The sequence below is a fragment of the Prunus dulcis genome, chromosome 4 (assembly GCF_902201215.1).
Source record: "Prunus dulcis chromosome 4, ALMONDv2, whole genome shotgun sequence".
NCBI classification, from domain to species: domain Eukaryota; kingdom Viridiplantae; phylum Streptophyta; class Magnoliopsida; order Rosales; family Rosaceae; genus Prunus; species Prunus dulcis.
In genome coordinates, this window is record NC_047653.1 from 18738794 (window position 1) to 18765049 (window position 26256).

A 26256-nucleotide genomic window follows, 5' to 3' on the forward strand; every position below is an offset into this window, starting at 1 on the left:
TATGTGAACATCTATAAGAAAAATAATTATTAAAATCACAATACTATATGGCTGATAAAGCAAATTGGGAAAGAAAAAAAAAAATTGATAATGAGAATGTGAACTAGTCAACCATGGTTGGTTTCAAGAAATACCAGAAATTTTCCAAAACATGAAACATATAATTAGACAACCATCAAATTGTATGTGCAAACTTATAATTCCATAACATGATTGTTACACTGACAAAGATCAAGCATCAGGAATGCTTTTGGGCAAAATGAATAGTCCAATTAGAATCTATGCCTTTATTTTGCATTTACACACAAACAATTTTGAAGAAAACGTTGAAATCAAAATTGAAAAAAGAATGCATTTTAAAATTTAAATATTAACTCAACATAAACCACTCGCAAGAGGAAGTAGCATGAATATAGCAAAGATATTTTCATCCAACAATTCTCCACGGATGCTTCATTCAGTGACAAGCCACGGGAGCAACTACCTCCCTATAAGAATTTCCGTGATTTCCCTATATGCTGGGTTATAAATGGAAGATGGTAGCAAATACAAGTGCATTATACACCAAGAGTGAAAAATCAAAGTAAAACATGCATGATCAAGCCATTATTTTATCTACTCAAATGAAGGTATAAAAATATTACAAAATGCATACCTTCAAATCCTCGATCGCAGATTTTAATTGTTCATTTTCATTCATAAACTTTGCAATCTCATCAGCTTTTGCCTGGAAAAGAATCAAATATATCAGACGTTCAGAACTGTAGATATACATACAATTGAACAGACATTAACAATGTAACATAGCTGCACCCAGAGAGATCCACAATGAAGAAAGAGTATAATAATTCTTCTCTTGTATTTGTTGCTGCTTTAACTTAATTACCATATACAGAAATACAAAATGTTTCTATTTTCCTAAATCAACAGACACAGACACAGACACACACCATCTGCAAGACTAAAGGTGTTCAGGTTAACTAAGCAAACTTCATAAACCTCCGATATATGTAGACAGCGCTTCTAAATTAAAGAAATCCAGTCAAGAAGTTCAGTAGTATTGTCTCAAGTGTTCCACTAAATGAACAGGGATAATAATAAATGGTTGTGATCTTATGAGCTCTCAAATAAGATGCTACCTAATCATTCATCATGTACCTGGGCCTGTCTTGCAGCACCTTGCAATGCAGCTTCCATCATCTTCATCTCCATCTTCACCTTCTCCAATTCAATCACTGAAGAGTCAGACGCATTTTCCCCTGAGCTCAGATGTTGCCCTTTAACATCAGCTTCATTATCATCAGCTTGTTCTTCTCGATGTTCTTGACACTCTCCTGGAGCTTATTCACGGCCCCGGCGAGATCGGGGAAGTTCCCCAAAGAGACTTTCCCACTGAACCACGCCATTCTTTAAACAAAATACCGAATCAGATTCAATTCAAATTCAATTATAAGAACCAACCTAAAAAACTGAAATCAAATTTGAAAACTGATCGAGATCCGATTCCAAATAGGTCGAATCAGAAAAAGGCAAAAGAGAAATGAACCTGGTTGGGGTGGTCCGATTAATTCCTGGTGATTCAAATCATGGCGTATGCTTTTTGAGCTGAAGAAGGAAACTTCTGTGAGATTCGCGGCTGGTTTCACGAATAGAGAGTGGTTTTGTGGAAAGAGACGGACAATGAGGGGTTGATCCGAATTCTGATTGATCTGGAGAGAGAGACAGAGAGTTGTGCTAGAGAGAGAGAGAGAGAGAGAGCCAAGAGAGACCCAGAGAGCTGTGATAGACAGATATCAAAGAGAAAGAGAGTTGTGCCAGAGAGAGAACAAATTTCTGAACTTGTGAAAAATCAGCAATAAGGGTACAATAATTTTATATTTATAGGTGATAGTTGTACAAAAATTGAAAAGGGGTGGTATTTTTAATTAAAATTATAAAATAGGTGTCATTTTCAGCTATTTCCCTATAAAATTGGACTCAAATCAAATACCAAATGAACTAAGCATCTCTAAATTAGTTGAATATGTCTCTTTGTAATTATAATCACTTGAATACATTCCATTCATTTTGTCCTATAGGACCAAACAAAACTTGAAAATCAAATAGAAATGCCAAAATTCAGAGATTAGCTTTTTAGAAATTTTCACACTTAGCCCTTCAACTTCTACAATATATATGAATCCAAATTAGTTGAGGAGTTATTAGTCAATCGTCCCTCTTCTCTTATTAGAATGCATGAGTGTTTGAATAACAGATCAATTTCAAATTTGTCAAAAATCTAAGAAAAATTGTAGGATTTGAGAATGAATAGAAAGCTAAGAAGGAGCTGCGAACCTCCGTCAACTCAATATAACCCGCGCCGTCTAATTCTTCGCCCACAAAAAACAAAAAGAATCCCCTGAACAGTGTGTGCCACGTGGGCTAACTCCATTGGTCTGTCATTAACACAATAAAACCTACAAATGGGCCAGGTAAAAAATGAAAAACCAACACATGGTTTAGAGAGAGAAAGGCTCTATAAACACGTTTCTCCAACGAAAAACAAAATTCGCATATCCTTCTAATTTTTCATTTTTTTTTTACCCCAATTTGATAATATCTCTCTCTCATAAACTTTCTCTCTCTAAAAAAACACTCACCACCACCACAACCGCCGTCGCCGTCGACGATAACCCGAAACAACGCCGTCTTCTGAAATCGGATACGCCATCTCCCGGCGCATCTTAGCCGCCGCCATCGCCGCATATCCCCATCACCGCGTACGACCCTTAACCCGACCCGGAAAACCGAAACGATAAACCTGTTTCCTTGGCCCGGCGGTCATTTTCCGGCGAGGCCACGTGGGAAAAGGTGCGCACGATTATTAACCTGCGCGCACCCTCTATTTCTCTCCCTACCTGTATTGACCTTGTTTAGTAGGGGTTCTTACAGAGGTGGGTCTCTCTCTCTCTCTCTCTCCCCCTCTCTGTGTAAGCTCTCTCAATCATCAGCTTCTCTGTTTGGATTTGCTCCTTTCGATGTAAATTGTTTTGAAATTAGGGTTTCCGGGCATGGATTTAGGTTTGCTTTCTGTTTTAGGGTTTGTTTTGGAAGTTGGAAGGGGCTTTGGCGGTTGATTCTGTTCAAGTTTTCAAATTCGCTCTTTGATCTATTGATTGCTCTGTTTCGCGTGATTACATGACTGGTATTGTGACATTGATCAATTTTGTTTTATTAGATTGGATTTTGGCGAATTTTCTGTTACTTCTGACTTCATTTGCAGTGGTTTGGGTACTTAATTGTTTACTATCTAAGTTTGGTATTGATATGCTCGGCTTTGCTTTAGTTTTCGTTGTCAATGCATTGAGGCAGAAGTTTCTACTGGTTCTGGACGTTTTTAAAGTTAAAACTGTATTTGGATTTCAATTGGAAGACTGGCGCTGTTTGCTGAGAATATGTGGGAAAGAAGGAAAACGGAAATTTGAGTTGGGAACTAATCATTTTATTAGTAAGCTTACTTCCACGAGGCCATTCTGATGTTAAGTTGGGTCTGAGTCCAATACAGTTATTATTTTCTTGTGAATAACTGTTTGTGATGTTCATTTCTTAGGTTTTCTTTAGTTGCCTTCGGTTGGTGGGGGTTTCTAATATTTTCTTTTATTCTTCTCTGAATAAATGTCCTCCCCGTTTTCAATTTGCATGCTTGGAGTCGCATTTAGAATGTTAATTTATTTTTGCCAACGCTTCACTGTAATTTATTTGTTTTGAAGTGAGCACTGGTGGTAACAATTTGTTCCACCTATAACTTGACCAGCCCTTACTCAGATATATTCTGCAAAAGTTGTAGGTGGCAGCAAAAGAAGTAGTTGATAATTTTGTTTTTCTAAATTTACAGGTGCAGACATTGTTTTAACGATTCCATAGAAGTTCCATGTGAAGGGATGGCCTTTTTCAGGAATTATTCTAATGAAACAGTTTCACGAAGTGTCCTGGAAGAGAAGAACCAGGGACAAAGTGTTGAAAGAATTCACAGTTCCACAGGGAATGAGGATGTAGATGTGATTTCTTGTGAAAAGGAATTTGATATGAACATGCATGTGCAGTATCAAAGTGAAGGTGAACAAGATGATGCTAGTAGGTTGCAGAATGAGGCAGAAAATGATGAGGGTATTGGTACAAGAGCTTCTAATTTGCCGTCTTCTGGGAGGAGAACGGCGGTGGCTGGAAAATGGGGTTCTACATTTTGGAAGGACTGTCAACCTATGTGCTCACAGGGCGGGTCCGACTCTGGGCAGGAAACTAAAAGTGGGTCTGACGACAGAAATGCCGTTGGATCTGAAGATAATTCTTCGGATGTCAGGGAAGATAGAATAGATTTTGAAGATAATGACAGGCCAAAAGTAAGCAAGGGACAACGAGGACATTCTGACATCCCTGCAGATGAGATGTTGTCTGATGAATATTATGAGCAGGATGGGGAAGAACAGAGTGACTCTATGCACTATAGAGGGTTTCATCATTCAGTTGGGTCAAATTCTAGGCCACAATCAAAACCTGCTGCAGTCAGCAACCATGCACATAGGACTTCTAGAGTTTTAAATGATAATGAGGATTATGATGATGGTGATGATGACAACGAAAATATTGATGCTGCTGATGCTGATTATGAAGAAGAAGAAGAAGATGGTATTTGTTTTGCAAATATTTTTATTTTATTAGAATACTAGCAGTTGGGCATGGGATTCAGATCCTCATATTTAGTATACCTCTCATCATTTTGCTTAGAGATATACTTTGATGAGTAGTTCTTGACCTCTCATCATTTTACTTAGAGATGTACTTTGATGAGTGGTTCTTGACCTCTCTTCATTGTTGGAACGTAGATCTCAATTTATATTGTCTTCTTGCTTGCAGAAGATGATCCTGATGATGCAGATTTTGAACCTGATTATGGTGTTGCGAGTGGTCGTGCAGTGCAAAAGGTTATAGTCATAGTTGCCTAAGTAAAATTACATTGGAAGTATTATTTCATTGGCTTGAAGTTTTCAGAAGAGAGCACACACAAAGGGTTCTGACTGTTCCACTATGTCACAGCCAACTTTGAATTGTTCTATTTTCTTTTCCCAATTTTTAACTTCATCGTTTTTGTTTTTAACTGATATGGGATAGTTTTATCCCAACCATTATGCATGCACCATTGATGGTGCACCTATATGCGTGGTTAACCCTGAAAGCTATATCTTTGCAATTGCTACTGAAACTAATTCAAAAGAGAAGTTATCAAAAAAGAAAAAAAATCAAAAAAAGAGATCAATGGTACTGTTTGTTGAATTACTTTCATGTAAACTTTCTGATTTCTCCATCTCTGTGTGTCTTTTGTGTTCAATGATATGTAGTGATATCCTATCTTGGTTCTCTTTCTCACTCATTTTTTTTGGGAGTGGGGGAGGGTGGGTTGGGGGAGGTGCATATTCTGTTGATATAATAGTGTTAGTGGACATATGAACTGGTGCTTTCTGTTGTACACTAATGAAGTTGTTCTTTGATGACACCAGGATAAAGATTGGAGTGGTGAAAATTCTGAGGAAGATAATGACAGTGATGATGAGCTTGATGTGTCAGATGAAGATAATTCTTATTATGGAAAGAAACCTAAGAGTAGGCATCGTGGTAAAGGTGGGCTTAGTGTTAAATCTACAAGAGAACGCAAATCATATCATGCATCTAGTCGCCAAAGAAGAGGGAAGTCTTCCTTTGATGATGAAGAGTCCTCAGCGGAGGAATCTGAAAGTGAAAGTGATGAGGACTTTAAAAGCACAAAAAGAAAAGGTGTACATCTCCGCAAAAGTAATGGCCGAAAAAATGTCACTGGACGAAATGGTGAGGTACGGACTTCTACTAGATCTGTTCGGAAGGTTTCATATGTTGAAAGTGAAGGAAGTGATGAAGTTGATGAAGGGAAGAAAAAGAAGTCCCAAAAGGTATCGTCTACCTTTCTGATGTTACATTGATGCATTTCGATGGAATCTATTTGAGATCACGTTCTTAATTCATATGTTTGATTTTCAAGTTGGAATTATGCACCATATGGATTACTTACCCTAGATGTGCCCCAAGTGAAGAAGTACATGTTTGTATAACAACGATTTGTCATGTTATGATATATTTTATTATTAGACATAGGTACTGCCGAAAGCTCTAGATGCAAAAGATAATGTGATCTAAATGCAAATGATTGTAGAATTTGTTTTGGCCATAAGATGAACTGCTGCTTTGATCATGTTTTCTAAAGTACAGTATAGGTATAATTCATATTGACCGGATAGGAGTGTAAAACTTGAATGCAATGCAATTCGTGTCATGCTAAGTCAACGCTGCTGACTTCTTGCGACTCATCTTTCTCTTTTAGGTTAAAGTTTTCATTTCATGTGAGGAAAAAAGGCTTTTAATTTGCTGAAAAATATAAGCTGGATTTTCCCTTTACTGTGTTTAAGCTTTTGCTTGATCATCCCTTCTTCTAAGAATTTGAAAATCCTTTGATCTCCATGTAATAAATGGTGATAGTTAAGCGCTTGAGTAAAGTGCGTGTGCGAGTCGTTTTTCTTAACTGCGACAGTTGTTTTCATGATGAAATGCTTCAAATGGGGAAAGAAAATGTAATGATCTCAGGAAACTCTTTGTATTTGATGCTCCATGTTGTGAATGTCTGTTTATTTCTTTACTTCCAATTGTCAGACTGCTAAATTTCAGGTTACCCCTCATCGATAATATGTTAAGAATTTTGTTATGTTATTTCATATGCTTAATTTCTCTTTTTAAGTTTGTACTCTGCTATTATAGGAGGAGAATGAAGAAGAGGATGGTGACTATATTGAAAAGGTGCTCTGGCATCAGCCAAAAGGCATGGCTGAAGAAGCTCTGAGGAATAATAGATCAACAGAGCCTGTCTTGTTAAGTCACTTGTTCGATTCTGAGCCAGATTGGAATAGTATGGAATTCTTGATAAAATGGAAAGGCCAGTCCCATTTGCACTGTCAGTGGAAATCAATTTCCGAGCTACAAAATGTATGCTTTGTAATTTTTCTTCTTGGTTATGCATATGCTCGGGATTGGGACAATCTATTACATATGTCTTTGTCAAATTTAACTGGTGCTGTAACTTTACCTTTCAGTTTTATCTTACTTTGATTTGTTGTTCAAGATGCTCAATATGCTTTTGCCTTTGTGACTTTGCAGCTTAGCGGTTTCAAGAAGGTTTTAAATTACACTAAAAAGGTGATGGAGGATGCCAAGTACAGGAAGACAATCTCACGTGAGGAGGTATTCTTTTTGTTCCTATTTTTTATTTATTTTTATTTTAGAGTTTCTTTTAGTAGTAATCGTGTATAAAGAAGAAAGATAGATATATTAATATGTTATTTAATAAATAACTTGAACTGTATCTAGTTAGGCACTTGGATTTATACGACTTCTGTTGCTTTAAGATCTAATGTATGCTTTCTCATGGTAACAAGATGTGATATGAGGTACAGTTATGCAGAACATGTGAAAGGAGGGTTTGCAAAATCTGCTCACACCAACAAAACCAACCCAACCCAAACTAATCAAAATTAAATTTTTTTCTTACTTTTTTTTCTTTTAAGAGGACAAGAAGCTTACCAATTGATTATTATTATTTTTTTAGGGTTGCCGGTATAAGTATAGACCATTTTACCTATTGAGAATTTGTTAGCTTAAATAATTTTTTTTTTGATGTCCATCTAGGTGAATTATATAAATATTGCCTTTCAAATCGTGGTGCATTATTTGATTTGATCATTAAATTATAATAAATAGAAAGAATTAATTAGATTGATCAATAAATTTTAAAGTGCATAAATGGATGATGATTGTTTAGCGATGGAAGTTAATGGGAGCACTTTCTTGAGGAAGATGATAGTGTGAGTAATATCAGTAATGTAGATTGGAAGTACGGTTTAATAATAAAGATGGTAACATAACAAGAACAAATAACATGATTGATAGAGATTTTTTCTTTTTTGTCTCTGTTTTAAAGTAGGGCCAAATACTCTTGAAAAGAACAGGTTACTGAAAATGTAGGGCTGTATACGCTCATAAACCACATGTTACTGAAACTGTTGGAATCCAGTGATGTGTCAACGCTCCCTTCAATTTTTATACCAATTATAGACGCACGGGTTAACATTCACTAATAGAAATTCTTTTGGGGTGGCATGCATGGAGAGGAATAGAAGGACATTTGAGGGAGCACAGGTTGATGAAGTGGATCTTTTGTGGGATAAGTTCGCTTTTGGGCGTTGGGTGTCCGTTTCTTCAGCATTTAGGATAGTTCCTTTCAGGCTTTATTTTATGATTGGAGTTCCGCGTTTCATTCATGCAATATTAAGGTGTTTTAGTTTAGCAGTTGTAGTTGAGCAGTTTACTCTGACTATTGGACAACTTGTCCCCTGTATTGTAATTTTCCTTTTTTTTTTTTTTGGTTTGAAAAATTATTTTTATTGATGGAAGTATTTTTGGTATGAAAAAAAAAGCATAGGTTAAGCCAGGCCTACCATGTGGTGTTTTCTAAGTTATTCTTAGGAGATGGTGCTCAAAACATGAATATGAGAAATGCATAAGGAGTGAGACACTGCAGATAAATTTATTTGTTCAAAGTCCTTTCATGTATAATGTTCCTTTTCTTATTGAAAGCTCGTGTATACTGTCGTTTAAAAGTTGATACTTCTTGATCGTTTATAAACTTGTTCTGTTTCTTTCCCATGTGTAATTGCTATTTCACCTTCATTGTCCTCCCATAATGATAGAAGCTTTAGTAACTATTGTTATTGTTTTTTATTCATGTGAAGTAGCTCATTTATCACTTTTCTTTTTCTGGGGTTATGTATATGCCTGCTAGATTGAGGTCCATGATGTGAGCAAAGAAATGGACTTAGATCTCATCAAGCAAAATAGTCAGGTTTGCTTTCCTGCATTTCATCATTTTTGTTTCACTTTCCAAAACAACATTTGTCTGTTTTTACTTACAATTGTTTATATAACTTGTTCTTCAGGTGGAGAGAATAATTTCAGACCGGATCAGGCAAGATAGCTCAGGTGATGTGGGACCTGAATATCTGGTCAAGTGGCAAGGATTGTCTTATGCTGAAGCAACATGGTATGTTAAGCTTGACTTAAAGTTAATCATTTTCTGTTTAGTACTGCTTTATTTGCTCCTTTTCCTTGCCTATCTATTTCATATATGTGTAGGGTGTTAAATGTTGCACTATTCATTCTAAATTAGCTTTTCTTAAACCTTGCAGATTTCTAGATCTTTTATCTGATATAGTGTTTGACTCTTTGGTGTTGTGGTGTGTCTTTCATTTTAATTGCAGTAATGAATGCTTATATTTTTTAGTGGTATGTGATTATAGGGAGAAGGACGTGGATATCGCATTTGCACAAGATGCTATTGATGAGTTCAAGGTAGTGTGGTGTCTTAGTTGTCTTCATGTTGTAAAATGTGCATGCATTTAAAGGTCGCTTGAACATTGACAGTTATGTTTATATTACTTATCTGCATAGTCCTATTGTGTGCACATCTTTATGTTACATGCTTGACATGTCTCTCTCTATATATGTGCTAGGTTTGACACATGGATTTACTTCTGAACCATGGTTTACATGTTTGCGATAGATAGCAGTATGCATTGCACATTAAGTGTGAGAATGTATGCTTAACATTGAATGTTTGGTTATGAATGAAACCCAATATGATGATGTGAGCATGCATGCTTGGCATTGAATGTTTGGAATGATTACCCAATGTGATTTATTGATAATTATGATGAATGATATGAAAGCATTATACAAATAACTGTTAAAAATATTAATGGAAAGTTGGGATTACTGTACATGGATATGGTGGCTTTCTAGAATTACTCTATGTAAGATACAAAGGATTCCTAAAATATTAGAATCTCTGCTGCCATAACTAGGGATGTTGTGGAATGAGTTGTTATAATGTTTTACCTTAAATTCTCCAGTGATTGCAAATGTTTCATCAATTTGCATTTGAGCTTGTTAAATTTATGCTAGGGTCCTGTTAACAGGAAAGAATAAAAACTGTATAGGTCATAAACAATATGCCAAAATACTTATTAAAGAAACTAATAAAAGGGCTTATGGTGAAGCCATACAGTAGTGGGGAATTTGGAGTAACATGTGTTGTGGTATATGAAGGTTAAACACCAACTAAGCTTTCTTTGGTTGAGGCATATGGGAAATCTTACATGATAGATCCAATTTTTTCATATGCAAGCTTCGTTGGTTTTCTGGGAAAAAAAGAGTTAGTAATTTATTTTTATGGCAGATGACGAGATAGGTGCTTGGGGAATTAGGAAAATACTATCCAAAAAGGCTCTTCCTTTTGGCCACTTCATTGGGGATTTTTCCCCCCTAAAGAGTTCCTTTTTGGTGTTCTCTTCTTTTTTATTCTTGTTTTCCTTAAATATGATGATATGTCAAATTTTCTCGGGGTGAATTGTTTATGACGAACAAACACTTACACATGATTAGAGTTTTGTTCCGAGTGTAATCCGGCTTGTGGTCCTTCATTATGAGCAGGCTCGGGAAGCTGCGATGGCTGTACAAGGGAAAATGGTGGATCTCCAGCGCAAGAAAAGCAAAGGTTGGTGATTTGGGTCTGGAATTTGCTTATCGTTTTCTGGTTTGCATTTTTCTTGCTTCTCAAAGTCAATATCAATTCACAATTTGTTATTCTCTAAAAAAAAAATTCACAATTCGTTTTCTTACCCTGAAATCCTCCTCCACCTTTTTGTCAACTAAAGGCAAGGTATTATATGCTGTTAAGAGAGTGTTTCTCTTTGTTCTATTGTGATGGTGGACTTCTTGTCCAGTGTTGGTTGTTCTCATTGTACCTTCCTAACTTTTTAAAAGCAAAGTCAATGTTTCCAATAAAATTAAGTATGGTTCTTTGTATGCACTTTTGTACACTCCTACGTACGTGAAGAAAGAGTTTATCTAATCCAGAGAAAACCAAACTTTGCTGATGGTTAGATCAAGTGCACTCATCATATCCTCATCTCTCAATTCTGTTCCCTGATAGGAGTACCAATATTGTTAGTATTCCAAGACTTTGAACTTCCATTAGTTCATGCCATGTGAATTTCATGAAGTCTTAAAAACAAAACTTCAGTTAAAACACTCATTCTTCCCAGATTTACCCTCTTAACTTATAATGCAAAACTTAACAAGAAAACTCTGGAGCTGCCAAGGAGAGGACTTGATTATTATTATTTATGGGCTGGATCATGGAAAAGAAGAAGCAGCCACTTATAGGATGAAACGAAGCAGAGTGTCAGAGAATCATAGGTGTCAGCTAAAGATTAAGAACTGAAATAAATCTAACAAAACCAACCCAAAATCCGAGAGGTGCCTTCTTCTTATATTAGACGCCTACATCTTAAATAATTTTTTGTCACTGGTTTTGGAATGATGCATAAACTTCAGACGCTTCTCTGCTGCAAATTCATCAGACGGTATCCTTTCCCGAAAACCCAAAATTAACAGAGTTTACCTAAATCCAGCTAGGACACATATTTTTTCCTGAAAAATCATCCCAAAAATTGCCTTTCCTCTCTTAACTCTGACAAGCATTCTATAGGAAAATGTAGGAAGAGAATGTCTTAGTTGTATTGAGTTTCAAGACATTAAAGTTTGTTTTTAGGAGTTAGTGGAATGCACAGGGCATGAGATGTGTGGCAAAGGTAGAAAGGGAAAGGTGGAAGGGGAAGGTAACCAACCCACCAACCAACGTCCTGTCATTTTCCTTTTTCGTGTTAGTACTAATGAAAATTAAAAGCTATTAAATAATTATTTGTTTTTTAAAATTTTTTTTATTTTTATTTTTTGAATACATAGATTTGGTAGGAGTATTAAGGTATAATTAGTGTAAAAATACATAATGGAGTTTCTGCTATTCCAATTTTCGTCTCTTTTACTTTCTTTGACTCATCTTGTTTTATTTGCTGCTTTTGACATACAGTGTTTATTGATAATACAATTTTTTTTTGGTAAATAATATTTAGGAAGTCTAAGGAAGCTTGACGAACAGCCCGAATGGTTGAAGGGAGGAAAGCTACGTGATTATCAGCTTGAGGGTTTGAATTTTCTTGTCAATAGGCATGGCTTGACTATTACTTCTACTCACCTTTATGGTTGGAAAATAGATACCTTAATATGCCCTCCTTTGAAAATGTCCTAATCACTGGTTCTTGCATGTGGCAGTTGGAGAAATGATACCAATGTCATTTTAGCTGATGAAATGGGTCTTGGTAAAACTGTTCAATCAGTTTCAATGCTTGGTTTTTTACAGGTTAAGATGAGATATAAATTCTTTGCTGACTGGCTTGTAGATTGTTATATTATTGAATGTAACTCCAAACAAACATGAGATTGTAATATACTTGAGACACTAACCTTTTCCTCTTTAATTATTGCAGAATGCTCAACAGATCCACGGGCCATTTCTTGTTGTTGTACCATTATCCACGTTGTCAAACTGGGCCAAAGAATTTAGGAAATGGCTTCCTGATATGAATGTTATTGTGTACGTTGGTACCCGTGCAAGCAGAGAGGTAAGCCAAGCTTTCTTGTACAGGTCTACGAGGTTCATACATGAATAGTTGGATATATGGTTTTACTTGCATTCACTGTTCATTCATAAGTAAAGATACTTCCTAAACCAACCCAGGTATAGTCATCGTATATTATTATATTTGAAATTTAATTTCTTGCAGTCAGTATCACGATAGTTCCATAACAAGTATTTTGGTTCACCTCTCCTTTGTCTTCAGTGTAGAAGTAAAATTCCCATAGAGACTTGTGAGATCTTGATTTTGAGCAGCTCTCCTCTCCTTTTTTCTTTCTTCTTTGGTTTCTTTGTTTTTGTTTGAGAACTCTTCAGTTTCAATCCATCATATTGATGATATGATAGGCCAAATACCTCCTAATCCTAGGGTACAAGTTTTTGCATGGATTGTTTGCTCACAGGAGGGTGAATACATGTGAGGTCAATGAAACAGGCCTTGTGTTTGCCTTTCCGCAGACCAGCGCATTATCTGAAAGTGGGTAGCCGAGAATATTGATCAACCTTTTCCTTCATTTCCCAGTGGTGTAAGCTTTGTCAGGTTTCTCGACTGAGTTGGGTTGTTCCTTTCCATCCTCTTGTGCCTTTTATTTGTCAAGAGGTTAATTTTGTGCCTTCCGAGGTGGATTAAAGTGTTAAGTGTTGTGGAGGTGCGTTAGAGTTCTCCGAACACAGTGACTGTTTGTTCTTCCTTTTAAACTTGGTTTGAGAGGCGTCTATCTCTTAGCATGCTGGGTTCTGTTTGGCTGTATTTTTATTTTGCTTGTTGAGTAGGTGGTTGTTTTTGGTGTACAAGCTCAAACTCGTAGCCTTGTTTTACTGTTTTCTGTTGAAGTTGTGTTCAATCTCTTTCAGATGGAAGACTACTTTGTCATTTATCTGTATTAGTTATGTATCAATCTATTTCTGTGATCATATCCCTGTGAAAAAACCATATAATCTATCATGCTTTATAGGTTAATGTCTAAGAATAGTGTGGTACACTTTTACTATTGGGGTTTTCAGTCTGTATTATCATGTATAAATTCTGAGGCGTCTGCATTACATGAGATCTTTCTGGAGTGTTTTCTTTTTGTTGGGCTTCAGTTTGCTCGCCAATTTTTTCGCTAGGCGGGGAATATTAATTAAAATTTACAACTATGCACCCATGACCATTTTCCCCACCCTCTCTTTCCCTCAACCCCTTTGTCACTCTTTTGTTTTCAATGTTCTCTCCACTGGGACGACCTACCCGGTTGTGATGCACTTGACATAAGAGAGCAAGCACAAAATGGAATTTCTCCCTTGAGTGAGGGCCATGTCCAGGAAGAATCTTTCTGGACTTTCTCCTTGAGTTGTAATCTTCTCTTTTTGGTAATTTAAATTTATGTACATTATCATTCTGTATATTTTGGTATGAATTAATTAAATTATATACTTAAATGGTATTTAACGCAACCTGTGTTTGGTGAAACCCTAAGACACTAATGTGGACATGGACGAAGAATGATAATTTCTCATATGGACACAATAGCCTGGTTGCTTGAAAAAGACCAGATGTCAGGCACATCTTGATATATGTGCATCATTCTGAACCCAGACATTTTTAGTTTGAGTGTTCACTTACTGGTAGACTAGGAAATGGCTTGGTCAGTGCCTTGTTTGGTATAACATGTTTAATGTTTAAAGAAATCTTGCTTCTAAAGGCATTTTGTATAAATTTATTGAATTTTGGTATTCCAGGGTGATCACAATGGTGAAAGGGATTGCAGCTTTGTATTTTCTTGTGGTTAATGCTTGTCTTCTGGGATCTTCATTGTCCTTGCAGTTTGATCATTGAAAAGTCACTCTGCGGGCTCTTTTTTTCCCCGTATTGACTTGATACTGTCCTTATCTCCATTGTACTGTATAAAGTAGTTTTGATGTACCATACAGGGTGCCCATGCAGTTTTGTTCTTTATAAACTATTTTATTTGTTTGTCAATTTCTTTTGATTGTAGGTTTGTCAGCAGTATGAATTTAACAACAGTAAAATAGTTGGCCGGCCTATAAAATTCAATGCACTATTGACTACATATGAGGTGGTTTTAAAGGATAAGGCTGTTCTTTCCAAGATAAAGTGGAATTATCTAATGGTTGATGAAGCTCATAGGTTAAAGAACAGTGAGGCACAGTTGTACACAACCCTCTTGGTATGTAATTATGCCAATCAATTCTATCACACCTTGTGTATTGATCTATCAAGTTTAATCTTGTGTTACGCTAAATGATGCCATCCTGGTTTGGCAGGAATTTAGCACCAAGAACAAGTTGCTTATAACTGGTACTCCATTGCAGAACAGTGTGGAAGAGTTATGGTAATGGTTTGTTTCTTGTCATGATATTCCTGCATGTGCATGCAAAAGTAGTGCCATATTTGTTTATAATTGTTATTTTTGATCATGTATCGATATGTCCTTATGGCAAAGGTTTGCTAGGGTATCTGAATATAGTGTGGCTTATCTAACCATGAATGTTCGTTATTCTGCATGTTTTATATTTTCCAATAAAGTGCATTTCTTTGTATGTGTGTGTGTTTGCTTAATGGTCGGATCCAAAAGTGATTCTGTACTCCTTTGAGCATGTGTTTGTGTGCTGTGGAGGGGTGGGTGGTGGGGATTGCATTCATCTCTGTGTGTTAGCGCTTTCCTCTTGCCCTGCATTAAATCATTTTGAAAAATCAATATAGGGGTCTAGTTGAACCCAACAAACTACTGATTCTACCCATTGCACTTATTTTTTACCAAGAAACTTACTTAAGATAATAACTAAAAAACTTATTTATGATTCAAATTGTTTGTTTGTTTTTTTTTTTTTTGGGTTAAAACTTATTTAAGATAATAACTAAAAAAAGTTAAAAACTCTGAAGGAAACCCAGCATGGAATGGCACCCCCTACTTCTCTCTCTCTCTCTCTCTCTCTCTCTTTCTCCCTCGATGGTCCCATATTCGACCATCCCATGGGTTTGGTGCCAAAGGAAGAGAGGAAAATGGATATAGAGGAAGGGGTTGGGAGAAGACGGTTTCCGGGATTTGGGAAGAGAACTTCGAGACTGGTGGGGTGGAGGTTTTGGATGAGGAGGAAATGGAGGGGAAGGGGCAATAATGCTAGAGACACCAAATTTGTGCACCACATTTGAGTCCCAAATGATGTGGCATATGACACTTCATCAATTAATTGCCAACATGTAGCAATTACCAGCAATTAATTTTTGTAACAAAAAAAAATCAAAGCATAAATGTTAAGTTTAATTAACCAAATGAAATCCCAAAACTGATCACCACCATATCCCCTCAACAACGAGATCTCCCCACCCCAACCACTTACAGCTTCCCATCATCCCAGACAATCTAAGAGGCTGAATTGTGTATGGCAGATTTCTCCTCATAAAAAAGTTGTGTATGGCAGATTTCTGGGCTATCAGTTCTAATGGAGTGTACCTTACAAGAAGAATAGAAAAGCTTTTAGATCTGACAAGTTTGAAAAAATGTGTGATTTGGTGGTGAATCAGAATTGTTCATTTTTTTAATATGTAAAACTTTAAATAATGCACTAGGAATATGTTGCTATTGATCAAATTTTGTTTAAAGAGAAGATTTAGAAGATTTTATCGTTTACCAAAATCAAATGGGAAGTGAATGGCTGGGAGAAATTTTTGTTTACAAATCTTTTGCTGCTTGAAAGAATCTATGAAGGTTGAATTGGTGTAGGCTGAGTTGCTAGTAAAGGTGCAGCGGCGGCGGGACTGGTTGTGGTGGAACACGGTGGTGATTAGGTTTGAGACTTTGGATTAATCAACTTACATGGTTTTCAAAAAAAATTTTCTTTATAGAAAAATACATGCTGGCAATTTTATTAAGTTATAGTGATGATATGGGATGCGCCACATCTTTGGGACTCAAATTTGGTCTAGCATTACTGTAAATCAATATTTCAGTTCTGTTTTTCCAGGAAGCTTAAGTTGTACCAAAAAAATTAAAAGTAGAGATGTTCGACTAGTGAGTAATTGTTTGGGTTCAATTAAACACTGGCGGTTGCCTTTTTCTTCATCGAATTGGTCTTTCATTTCATTTTATTTTATATAGGTTCTTTCTTCTCTGTAAGATTTGATTGACTGGCACTGATACACTAGATCACACATAAGTTTTCTTATATGTTTTTTGATTTCTCTGTTTCTTTTCTTTTTTGGTTTTTCAATGTTCAAATTTTATCCAGGGCTCTGCTGCATTTCCTTGACTCTGATAAGTTCAAGAATAAAGATGATTTTGTTCAGAGCTACAAGAATCTCAGTTCATTCAATGAGATTGAGGTATAGTCGAGCAAATTTCCTTTATTTTTAATTATTGTTACGTCTAAACCTTGAAATTAATGTTTGCTTTGCATTTACGTGTAGCTTGCTAATCTTCATATGGAATTGAGGCCTCACATTCTCCGAAGAGTTATTAAGGATGTGGAGAAGTCTTTACCTCCAAAAATTGAACGAATTATTAGGGTTGAAATGTCTCCCCTTCAGAAACAGTATGTGGTTCAACTTGTAATAAAATGGCCCTTAGTTTAGATCCTTTCAGTGATTTGACATTTGCTCTTTGGTTCTCGATAATTTACTTTAGGTACTATAAGTGGATTTTGGAACGCAACTTCCATAATTTGAACAAAGGAGTTCGTGGAAATCAGGTTATTTCTTCTGTCCTCTGCCTTTTGTATAATTATTTGCTACTGTAAGGTTTGCAATTAGTCTTTCAGTCTGAAAACCATTTTTTGGACTGAAAACACAAATTTTGACTGTATCAACACGTCGGAGTTATTTCTTTCTGTGTTTGTGTTTTATCCCAATCTTTAAAAAAAAAAAAAAAACTGTAATATTTTAATGAGAAGAAAGAACTGTTGTGTCTCTGGTGAAAATTGAAAATAGTGTCTCATATTAATTAGGGGCTGTTTATATATATATATATATATATAATTTTTTTTTTTTAATAGAAACATTTTTTATTCAAAATTTGAAGGATAAAAAACGAGGACATTTAGAACACAGACAAAAAGAAAGAAACACTAGCCGGTGAAACAAACACAAGGCCACTCAACACAGAAAATAAAACAGCCAAACATAAGACAACTCCTTAAGATACTACAGCCAGCAGATTGTGCATAATTAGGGGCTGTTTATATTTGAAACACCATCGGGGTCAAAGGGAAATTAGGAAAGGCCTGATATACTAAGTAAACATTATTTGGTAATTCTCTGGCACAATATTTTTTCATTCATACTGCCTAATGTTCTCCCAAAATACACATTTTTATGTAACTTGTTAGTATTCCCAATTTCCCAGACTCTAACTATTAAATATAAGGAACTGGATAAACTGACTTTTCACTAATATCGCAAATCTTTTGCTTCAATCTGTCTGCTTGGAGAAAACTTGTGCTTGACTCCACTCCAATGATAAGATATTTTCAAATTTTAATTGCTTCAATTTCTTTTGCACATGTTTCTGGACACACAACATTTGAGTGTCAGCCTTCAACTCTGACTTACAAACTAAGTAATTGATGGACTGTCTTTGAAAACACTTGATGTTGATAGAAATTTGTACAGTACCTTTTACAGATAGATTATACTCCCTACTCTGTCGGGTTGTATTTCCTTGAGGGAAAACCTGGTATAAGTCTAAGAAATGACAGAGTCTGGTTAAAGACTGATGTCTTCAAACTATCACTATGTAAAATTCTTTGATAAAGTCAACAATGCCCTATATACTGATTTCCATGTAATAGTTAAGGGGGTGCCTGGTACCCTATTCAAGTTCAAATTATCACTATGTACAATTGTTTGATAAAGTCGACAATACCCTCTATACTGATTTCCATGTAATAGTTAAGGGGACGTTCGGTATCTTATTCAAGTAGGGAACTCTAAAACCTTGATTTTTCTTAAAAACAAGGAGTTCTAAAATCCATTTTTAAGATTCAAAAACTTGTTTGATATGCAACTTGAAAACTGTTTCTAAATTGGTTGAATTCTTTTGCCACTTAATTGAAAAAAAATCTTAAATAACAGATCTGTTCTATTTTCAAGTATTTGGGTATTTTTGAGTTTGGGTTTTCAAAACTGGCTCGACCAAACAGATTTTTTGGACTCAAATAGAATACTAAACAGGCACCAGCAAGTGGTTAGTTGGAATTGTCAGGCCCATGGTTTGTTGCCATGTGTTCTGAGGTTCGAAACCCCCAAAGGTACCTACCTAGCTATTTGCTGTTTCCTGCCTCCCAAAGATTGTATGGCTCGGCTGGGGGCTCCAGTTTCAAAGCTGTGCCTGCAATGCTGATTGATGGATTTCTGGGTATTAAAAAAAAATAAAAGAATACCAAACAGGCCCTAATGTTGCTCTTTACTAGTGGGAAAGAAGAGAAGGTGTGGATGTGTTGATTCTATTGAGAATGAAATCAGTTGAAGAATGCCTGTTCTTCCTTCACTATCCCTTTTTCTGTCTAATCATTATTGAAAGTAATAACATTTTCATTCAGTTTTTTAATATTATTTTTGCCTTTTCAGGTTTCATTGTTGAATATTGTGGTAGAGTTGAAGAAATGTTGTAATCATCCCTTCCTGTTTGAAAGTGCTGACCATGGTTATGGAGGGGACTCGAGTACCAAAGATGGCAGTAAACTGGAGAGGATTATTTTAAGCAGTGGGAAGCTGGTTATACTCGATAAGCTTCTTATGAGATTGCATCAAACAAAGCACCGTGTTCTGATTTTTTCCCAGGTTTGTTTGCGATGCAGTCATGTTGATTGTGCTCCTTGGAAAGTCGCTTATGGACTATTAAGTTTGATATATTGTTAGCATAGACTTCCACCTTGTTGATTCATTTTGATGCATAGCTTAGCCCATTTAATTATATGGTAGAATCCATATCTGTTTAGATCTATCGTTTGTAGGACAATCATCTGTTAAAGTAGTGGTCTGTTGGCTGTTTGAGGACATGACACTGGTGGCCTCCTTTAAATGATACTTGTGTTTGTTCTACCATTGCCTCTTTTTATAAAAGAAAAAGATTGCAAAACTTGGGGTAAAATTGTTCACATGTTCATACATCATTTCGTTCACAGGCTTATTTTCAATATATATATACAGGAAGCCACTGAAATATGATCAGGACATGTTGATATAGCCATTTCCTTGTGTCTTGAAATTTTTTTTTTTTCTGTTTCGGGTTACACTACTGTATTAAATTTTTGATTTTTTTGAGTGACACTGTTCATCTTACTCACAAGCCTGTGCAAAAATTAAGTGTATTTTGTTTCTGTAGCAGCCAATCACGCAGAATCGCTGAAGTATTGTTGCATGTGCTAATTGTTAGAGACTACACAATCACTGAGGCAGTTGCCCTAATGCTTAGTTTTTTATGTGGCAGCTCAATCATGGGGTTATTGGCATTTTTCCTCCCTGTAGTGAGTCTTGTGTTGTATGAGGGTGTATTAATTATATATTGCTAGTTAGGGACTAGAATTGCAAATCCTGCCATATTAGCTTGAATTTTTTTATACTGATATACTATGTACTATGTAATTGGGATGATTTATTGCAGATGGTAAGAATGTTGGACATACTGGCAGAGTATATGTCAATTAGAGGGTTTCAATTTCAACGCCTTGACGGAAGTACGAAGGCCGATTTACGCCACCAGGCAATGGAACATTTTAATGCACCTGGCAGTGAAGATTTTTGCTTCCTGCTTTCAACTCGAGCAGGTGGCCTTGGTATCAACCTTGCCACAGCAGATACGGTTATAATATTCGATTCAGATTGGAATCCTCAAAACGACTTGCAGGTTTAAAGACAATATCTCGGTTATCTTTACTTATACATTTTATTTAATAATCCTCACGGCCAAGACCAGATTTCAAACCTCCCCCTTTCCTTTTAGCCTCTTTTCTACGAAATTAACATCGCTCTTTGATTATGAATCAGGCAATGAGTAGAGCTCACAGAATTGGGCAACAGGAAGTTGTTAACATCTATAGATTTGTCACGAGCAAAAGTGTCGAGGAAGATATCCTGGAAAGAGCTAAGAAAAAGATGGTAGATTACATAGCATAATCTTGAGATTGTTGTATAATTTTTCAATTGTCCAGTTTATGACAATCAGGATCTGCATATGCATCCATATATATACTCAATTTTTCACTTGAGGTTTAATTTAATATGTTTTCTTTGTTCCAATTTTTTTTTTATAGGTGCTTGACCATTTGGTGATTCAAAAATTAAATGCAGAGGGTAGGTTGGAGAAGAAAGAAGCAAAAAAAGGAACTTTATTCGACAAAGTAAGGGCTTATGTTGAATTGATTGTTTTATCATGCTAAATTCTAGTGGGGGCTTTTGAGTGGGGGAAATATGGGAGAAGGAAAGATTTCTAAGCATATTTCTGGGTTTCCACCTCTCTCTCTCTCTCTCTCTCTCACACACACACACACACACACACAAGAGGGGACTCTAATGTAGCATTGCAAAATTGCCACTTCAGAATATTTCTTTTTCACTTTCACTTACCGTAACGAATCCATATGGTATTTGCAGAATGAGCTGTCTGCTATCTTAAGATTTGGAGCTGAAGAACTTTTTAAGGAAGAGAAAAATGATGAAGAAAGCAAGAAAGGACTCTTAAGTATGGATATTGATGAGATTCTTGAAAGAGCAGAAAAAGTTGAAGAGAAGGAAGCTGAAGAGGACGGGAATGAATTGTTGAGTGCTTTTAAGGCAAGATTTTGCCATTGTTTTTTAGGGCTCTATATTGGTTGTCTTGGCCCCTTCTGTAGATTTTTTATTTTTTGTTTTGTTTTTACACAAGTGCCACTTATGCCCTAAAATCAACGGTGCTGTGTTTTTGCTTTGGTTGGTGTAAGGATGGTGATGGACGGCTGCTGTACAGTTGCTACTGCTTTCATGTTGAAATTTATTCATTTGTGTTTTTTTAATGCACGTACTCTTCGGTGCATATATGTCCAGGTTGCAAATTTTGGTACCGCTGAAGATGATGGTAGTTTTTGGAGCCGTTGGATAAAGCCGGAAGCAGTATCCCAAGCCGAAGTATGAATCTTTTCTGTTAAATACTATCTTAATATAGTAGTAAAGGACTTTCTCATACTTATTATTATTGTCTATATATTATTGTGTTGCATTTCCTTTAGTTAGATAAAAGGATTAAATTGACATTTCTTTTTAGGAAGCTCTTGCCCCTCGCACTAAAAGGAATACCAAGAGCTATGCAGAAGTTGCTCAACCTGATAGAAGTAATAAAAGGAAAAAGAAAGAATCTGAGCCTCAGGAAAGAGTCCAGAAAAGGCGCAAAGCAGATTATTTAGTTAGCTCAGCACCAATGATTGACGGAGCATCTGCTCAAGTAAGGGGATGGTCATCTGGGAATTTATCTAAGAGAGATGCATTGCGGTTTTCCCGTGCGGTAAGTTCTTATTTGTTTCGGATTTCTGTGTAGCTTGATTTAGTCATCACCTCGCTATAATCTCCTAAAATGCTTGTATTTCTCTCCTTAAAAAAACCACCCATTACCTCATATTGTGAGCATACCTTATCAGTTTTGATTTAGCTTGTTTCAAGAAAGCTCATAATATTTCTACATGTGTAGCACCCAAATATTTATGTTATGGAAAAGGCACCCATTACTTTTTTAAAAACACAAATGATAAGACAAGATTTGAGCCATTCAAATTGGATTCCCATCAATTTCTCTCTCCCTGAAAGACTGCATGAAAGCTTTTTCTTCCTAGAATAGCATTTCTGATGCACCACAGCTTTCATTAGTCATATGACTCATATGTGTAAAGCTTTTCTCCCCCTGTTTTGCTAATACAGATCTGTTCAGTTTAGAGATTAGGCATGGCGTCTTTGCTTCTCTTGTATTAATTGTTCCTTTCTCTTGTCTTTATTCGTTTATTTTGTTTTTATATATTCCTAAAACCTAACCGACCCAACCTGGACATAGTTTTAGCTGATATTCTCGATATTTGAAGAGATTAGATGCAAGGTCATGGGTGCAGATGCAGAAACTGGCGGAAGTTTTCCTGTTTTGGGTTTACATTGTAGACTAGGTCTAATAGAAGATACCATTTGTTTCAAATTTAATCACCCATCAGAGAAGGTGTTTCTTATGGTTTATTCTCTGGATTTTCCCTAAATATTGGAAGTTCCAAATTAATTATTTGCAAGATGTTTGGTCAAAGTTAAGACATCCCAATTTTTGAAAAGCTTCTGGCACCAGCTTGTTCTGAATGTTTGTTTTCTTAGGAATTTTTATGCTTCATTGTCTAACACTGTTAATTTGCAATTAGGTTATGAAATTTGGGAATGAGAGCCAAATTGCCTTAATAGTTGAGGAGGTCGGAGGTGCAGTTGCAGGAGCTTCACTTGAATCACAGGTTGAGCTTTTCAATGCATTGATTGATGGCTGCAAAGAAGCAGTGGAAGTGGGGAGTTTGGACCAGAAGGTTGTCTTAGAATATGTCTATTCATCCATGTTGTTTCTTGAATGCTGTTTCTTATGTAAATTTATTTCGTTGTGAGTGACAACTTGTTGGCTGCTGAACGTTAGAAACTTATGGTACTTTTAGGGGCCCTTGCTGGATTTTTTTGGTGTCCCTGTCAAGGCTGTTGATATGCTCAACCGTGTTCATGAACTTCAGCACCTGGCAAAACGCATTAGTCGATATGAGGATCCCATTGACCAGTTCCGTGTCTTGACATACCTCAAACCTTCAAATTGGTCGAAAGGTTGTGGCTGGAATCAGTGTATGTGTTATTTCTTTGCTTATGTTATTTTTCATCTCTCCTCCACTGGAAGACAAGGCACGTGATTTTGGTTCCTTTTTGCTGATATTTTCCTTCTTGATAGTTGATGATGCAAGATTGCTTCTTGGAATATACTACCATGGATTTGGAAATTGGGAAAAGATACGATTAGATGAAAGGCTTGGTCTTATAAAGAAAATTGCTCCTGTGGAACTCCAACACCATGAAACATTTTTACCCCGCGCTCCAAATTTGAGAGATCGTGCCAACGCTCTTCTCGAAATGGTATGCAATCACATATGATCTAACTTTTTTTGTGGAGGAAAGCACTGTATCTCTGCCTTATGTGCTTAGGATTTCTGGAATATGATTGAAAAAGGGGAAAAAAAAAAAAAAAAAAAAAAACTTATTGAGCCACATTTGACATTTTAGTTTGAGAGAATTTTTTTATTGGTTAAAACTTTTCATCCATCCATCTCACTTGACACTAGTTAATACTCAAATGAAGGCAATGATAATGCTACCCCTGAAAGTTGGCGCGGGAAGGGTTTTAATTTGGTTCAGATGAGGAAGAGAAAAAAATTGGAAATTATGCTGAGTGCGAAAATATGATAATATTATTTTTTCGGTTTTCAAGATTGTCTGGACTCTAGGATTGCATTGGTTTGACGTTGGTGTGAAATTTATTGTAAACCGTATGAATGGACTGAAATGATTGTTGATATTAGAGATTTTTGTTATGTGTCAAACTTATGCTAGGTCTAACATTAGTCTTCCATGTTTAAGCTGATTCGTCCTGATACTTTTGATCATTGTAATTGGTTCATTTGCCTGTGCATGACTGTGTGAGTGCCTTTTAATCCATTCTGAAGGAGATTGAGGCACTTGAATAATTTCGGTAAACTATTTTGGTATTACTTACATGAGTTGATGAAGATGACATCTGTAAACAGGAAATTGCAGTTTATGGGGGAAAGAATGCAAATGCTAAAGTGGGTCGTAAGGCTTCTAAGGAGAGAGAGAATCCTCTCATTGTTTCTTTAGCTCACAGGGGCATCAAGAAAGGAAAAGCCGGTTCTTCTAGACACAATGTTGAAATGAATAAGAACAGACCCTTGAAACCCCAGAAAGTTGAACCTTTAGTGAAAGAGGAGGGTGAAATGTCAGATGATGAAGAAGTGTATGAGAAGTTTAAGGAGGAGAAATGGATGGAATGGTGTGAAGAGATGATGGCTGACTCAATTAAGACATTGAATCGTCTTGAACGGTTGCAGACGATTAGTGCCAATCTTCCAAAGGATACGGTACGTCTTAGTCTTGCTTTTTTCATTTGTCTTTGTCACATTTATTTGTTAAATCATCCGTTTGATGCTGGTACTGTTAATTCACACATTTTGTCTTTCAGGTGCTTGCGAAAGTTAAAAATTATTTAAAGCTTCTTGGACGAAGGATAGACCAAATTGTTTTAGATAACGAGGAGGAACCGCATGGACAAGATAGTATGTATTTTGTCCTGTATGATTTATTTTTCTCATTCCTGATTGCTTTTCTATCTACTGTTGCTCTCTCTCTCTCTCTCTCTCTCATGTAAATTTAAAAAATAATAATTTTTAAACACCCACTTTAGACAAGCTCGGGGATGGTATATGTATGGAATTTAATTCCATGCCTTGGATTTTGTTGGTTTTTAAGTTCAATTGAGTAATATCTTAACAGAATAATCATCTGACCTTAATTTGACAAGCTCTAGGATTGCATATGTAACAAATTCCTTTTTCCTTTTCATGGTATGTGTTTTAAGTTATTAACATAGTGGTCATTTACAGAGATGACAAAGCGCTTGTGGAACTATGTTTCTACCTTTTCAAACCTGTCTGGGGAGAGACTTCAAGACATTTATTCGAAACTTATACTGCAGCAGGACGAGGAGGTTGGGCCTTCCCACATCAATGGCTCTGCATCCGGTCCCTTTGGCAGAGACAGTGACCCTATTCCATTTTCCCGTCATGCAGAGAGGCAAAGAGGGTACAAAAACGTGACCAACTATCAATCTTTTGAACTTCAGAAGGGTCATGATACAGCTAAATCTGAAGCATGGAAACGAAGGAGGAGAGGAGAAACTGATAGTAATTTACCAGTTCAGGCCTCATCTAAAAGAATTATCAGCAATGGTACTCGGTTAACCGATCCAAGCTCACTAGGGATTCTTGGTGCAGGGCCACCTGAAAATAAACGCATAGTCAATGAAAGGCCTTATAGGATGCGACAGGCAGGTTTAGCCCAAAAACAAGGTTTCACAGGTATCAAGTAGTGTTGCATACAATAGGAAAGCAGCTGGTTAAAAAGTGAAGGCGACTGGCTCTCACGTGGGAGCACTTACGACTTCAGCCTATATATATTCTCTGGAATTTTTTTGTCAACCATGGGAATAAGTTCTTGGAGATCCTACTTGGGTTTCTGAGACGATCGGAACAGGTCCACAAAATGGGATTTGCATCATTGAACAAGATGCAAGGATTGCCTGTCGTCTGCAAGGCTTGTGGAATTTTGCTGCCATATTTTTTTTATCTTTCGTTTTCTGAAGATGAGTTCGGTTGGTATTATGTTCACGTATATAGAGCAATTCAGTGAAAAAGTTTTTCTACTCATCTGATATATACATACAGAAGGAGAATGTATTACACCTTCAGAAAGTGTACATTATCAATTTTGAAATAGTTGGTGGTATTTTCTCTCCCAAGTTTTGGAGATTTTTTTAATTGAATTGTTGATAAGTTAATACTTTCCAATA

General features: G+C 36.3%; 1 protein-coding gene and 1 long non-coding RNA gene across 3 annotated transcripts; one reads left to right on the forward strand and one right to left on the reverse strand.

Moving 5' to 3' along the window:
• Nucleotides 1-655: 655 nt before the first annotated feature.
• LOC117626331 lies at nt 656-1744 on the reverse strand. The gene is made up of 3 exons (XR_004585541.1): nt 1547-1744; nt 1159-1407; nt 656-727 (listed from the first exon to the last, which is right to left on the reverse strand). It is a non-coding gene; the product is annotated as an uncharacterized LOC117626331 (long non-coding RNA).
• Nucleotides 1745-2505: 761 nt separating this feature from the next.
• Nucleotides 2506-26256, forward strand: LOC117626632 (protein CHROMATIN REMODELING 5). 2 transcript variants are annotated; one of them, XM_034358410.1, is made up of 31 exons: nt 2506-2933; nt 3875-4665; nt 4894-4961; nt 5535-5960; nt 6820-7044; nt 7216-7299; nt 8897-8956; nt 9051-9154; nt 9411-9462; nt 10603-10666; nt 12087-12180; nt 12286-12373; nt 12501-12635; nt 14626-14817; nt 14915-14982; nt 16880-16973; nt 17058-17182; nt 17275-17338; nt 19215-19427; nt 20251-20493; nt 20634-20744; nt 20900-20986; nt 21240-21419; nt 21669-21749; nt 21886-22122; nt 23009-23164; nt 23288-23465; nt 23569-23750; nt 24419-24769; nt 24871-24964; nt 25292-26256. In XM_034358410.1, the coding sequence occupies exons 2-31, from the start codon at nt 3921-3923 to the stop codon at nt 25774-25776; spliced, it is 5286 nt and encodes a 1761-aa protein (XP_034214301.1). In that variant the 5' UTR covers nt 2506-2933; nt 3875-3920; the 3' UTR covers nt 25777-26256. The 2 variants fall into 2 exon arrangements, with proteins under 2 accessions (XP_034214301.1, XP_034214302.1); XM_034358411.1 differs by having other exon boundaries at nt 2562-2969.

Bases quoted from the DNA above. Each gene is read 5' to 3' on its own strand.
- LOC117626632 (XM_034358410.1), top strand. From the start codon at position 3,921: ATGGCCTTTTTCAGGAATTATTCTAATGAAACAGTTTCACGAAGTGTC. The intron at 9,155-9,410 runs GTATGTTAAGCT...ATGTGATTATAG, and splicing joins TCTTATGCTGAAGCAACATG to GGAGAAGGACGTGGATATCG. The intron at 21,420-21,668 runs GCAAGATTTTGC...ATATATGTCCAG, and splicing joins AATTGTTGAGTGCTTTTAAG to GTTGCAAATTTTGGTACCGC.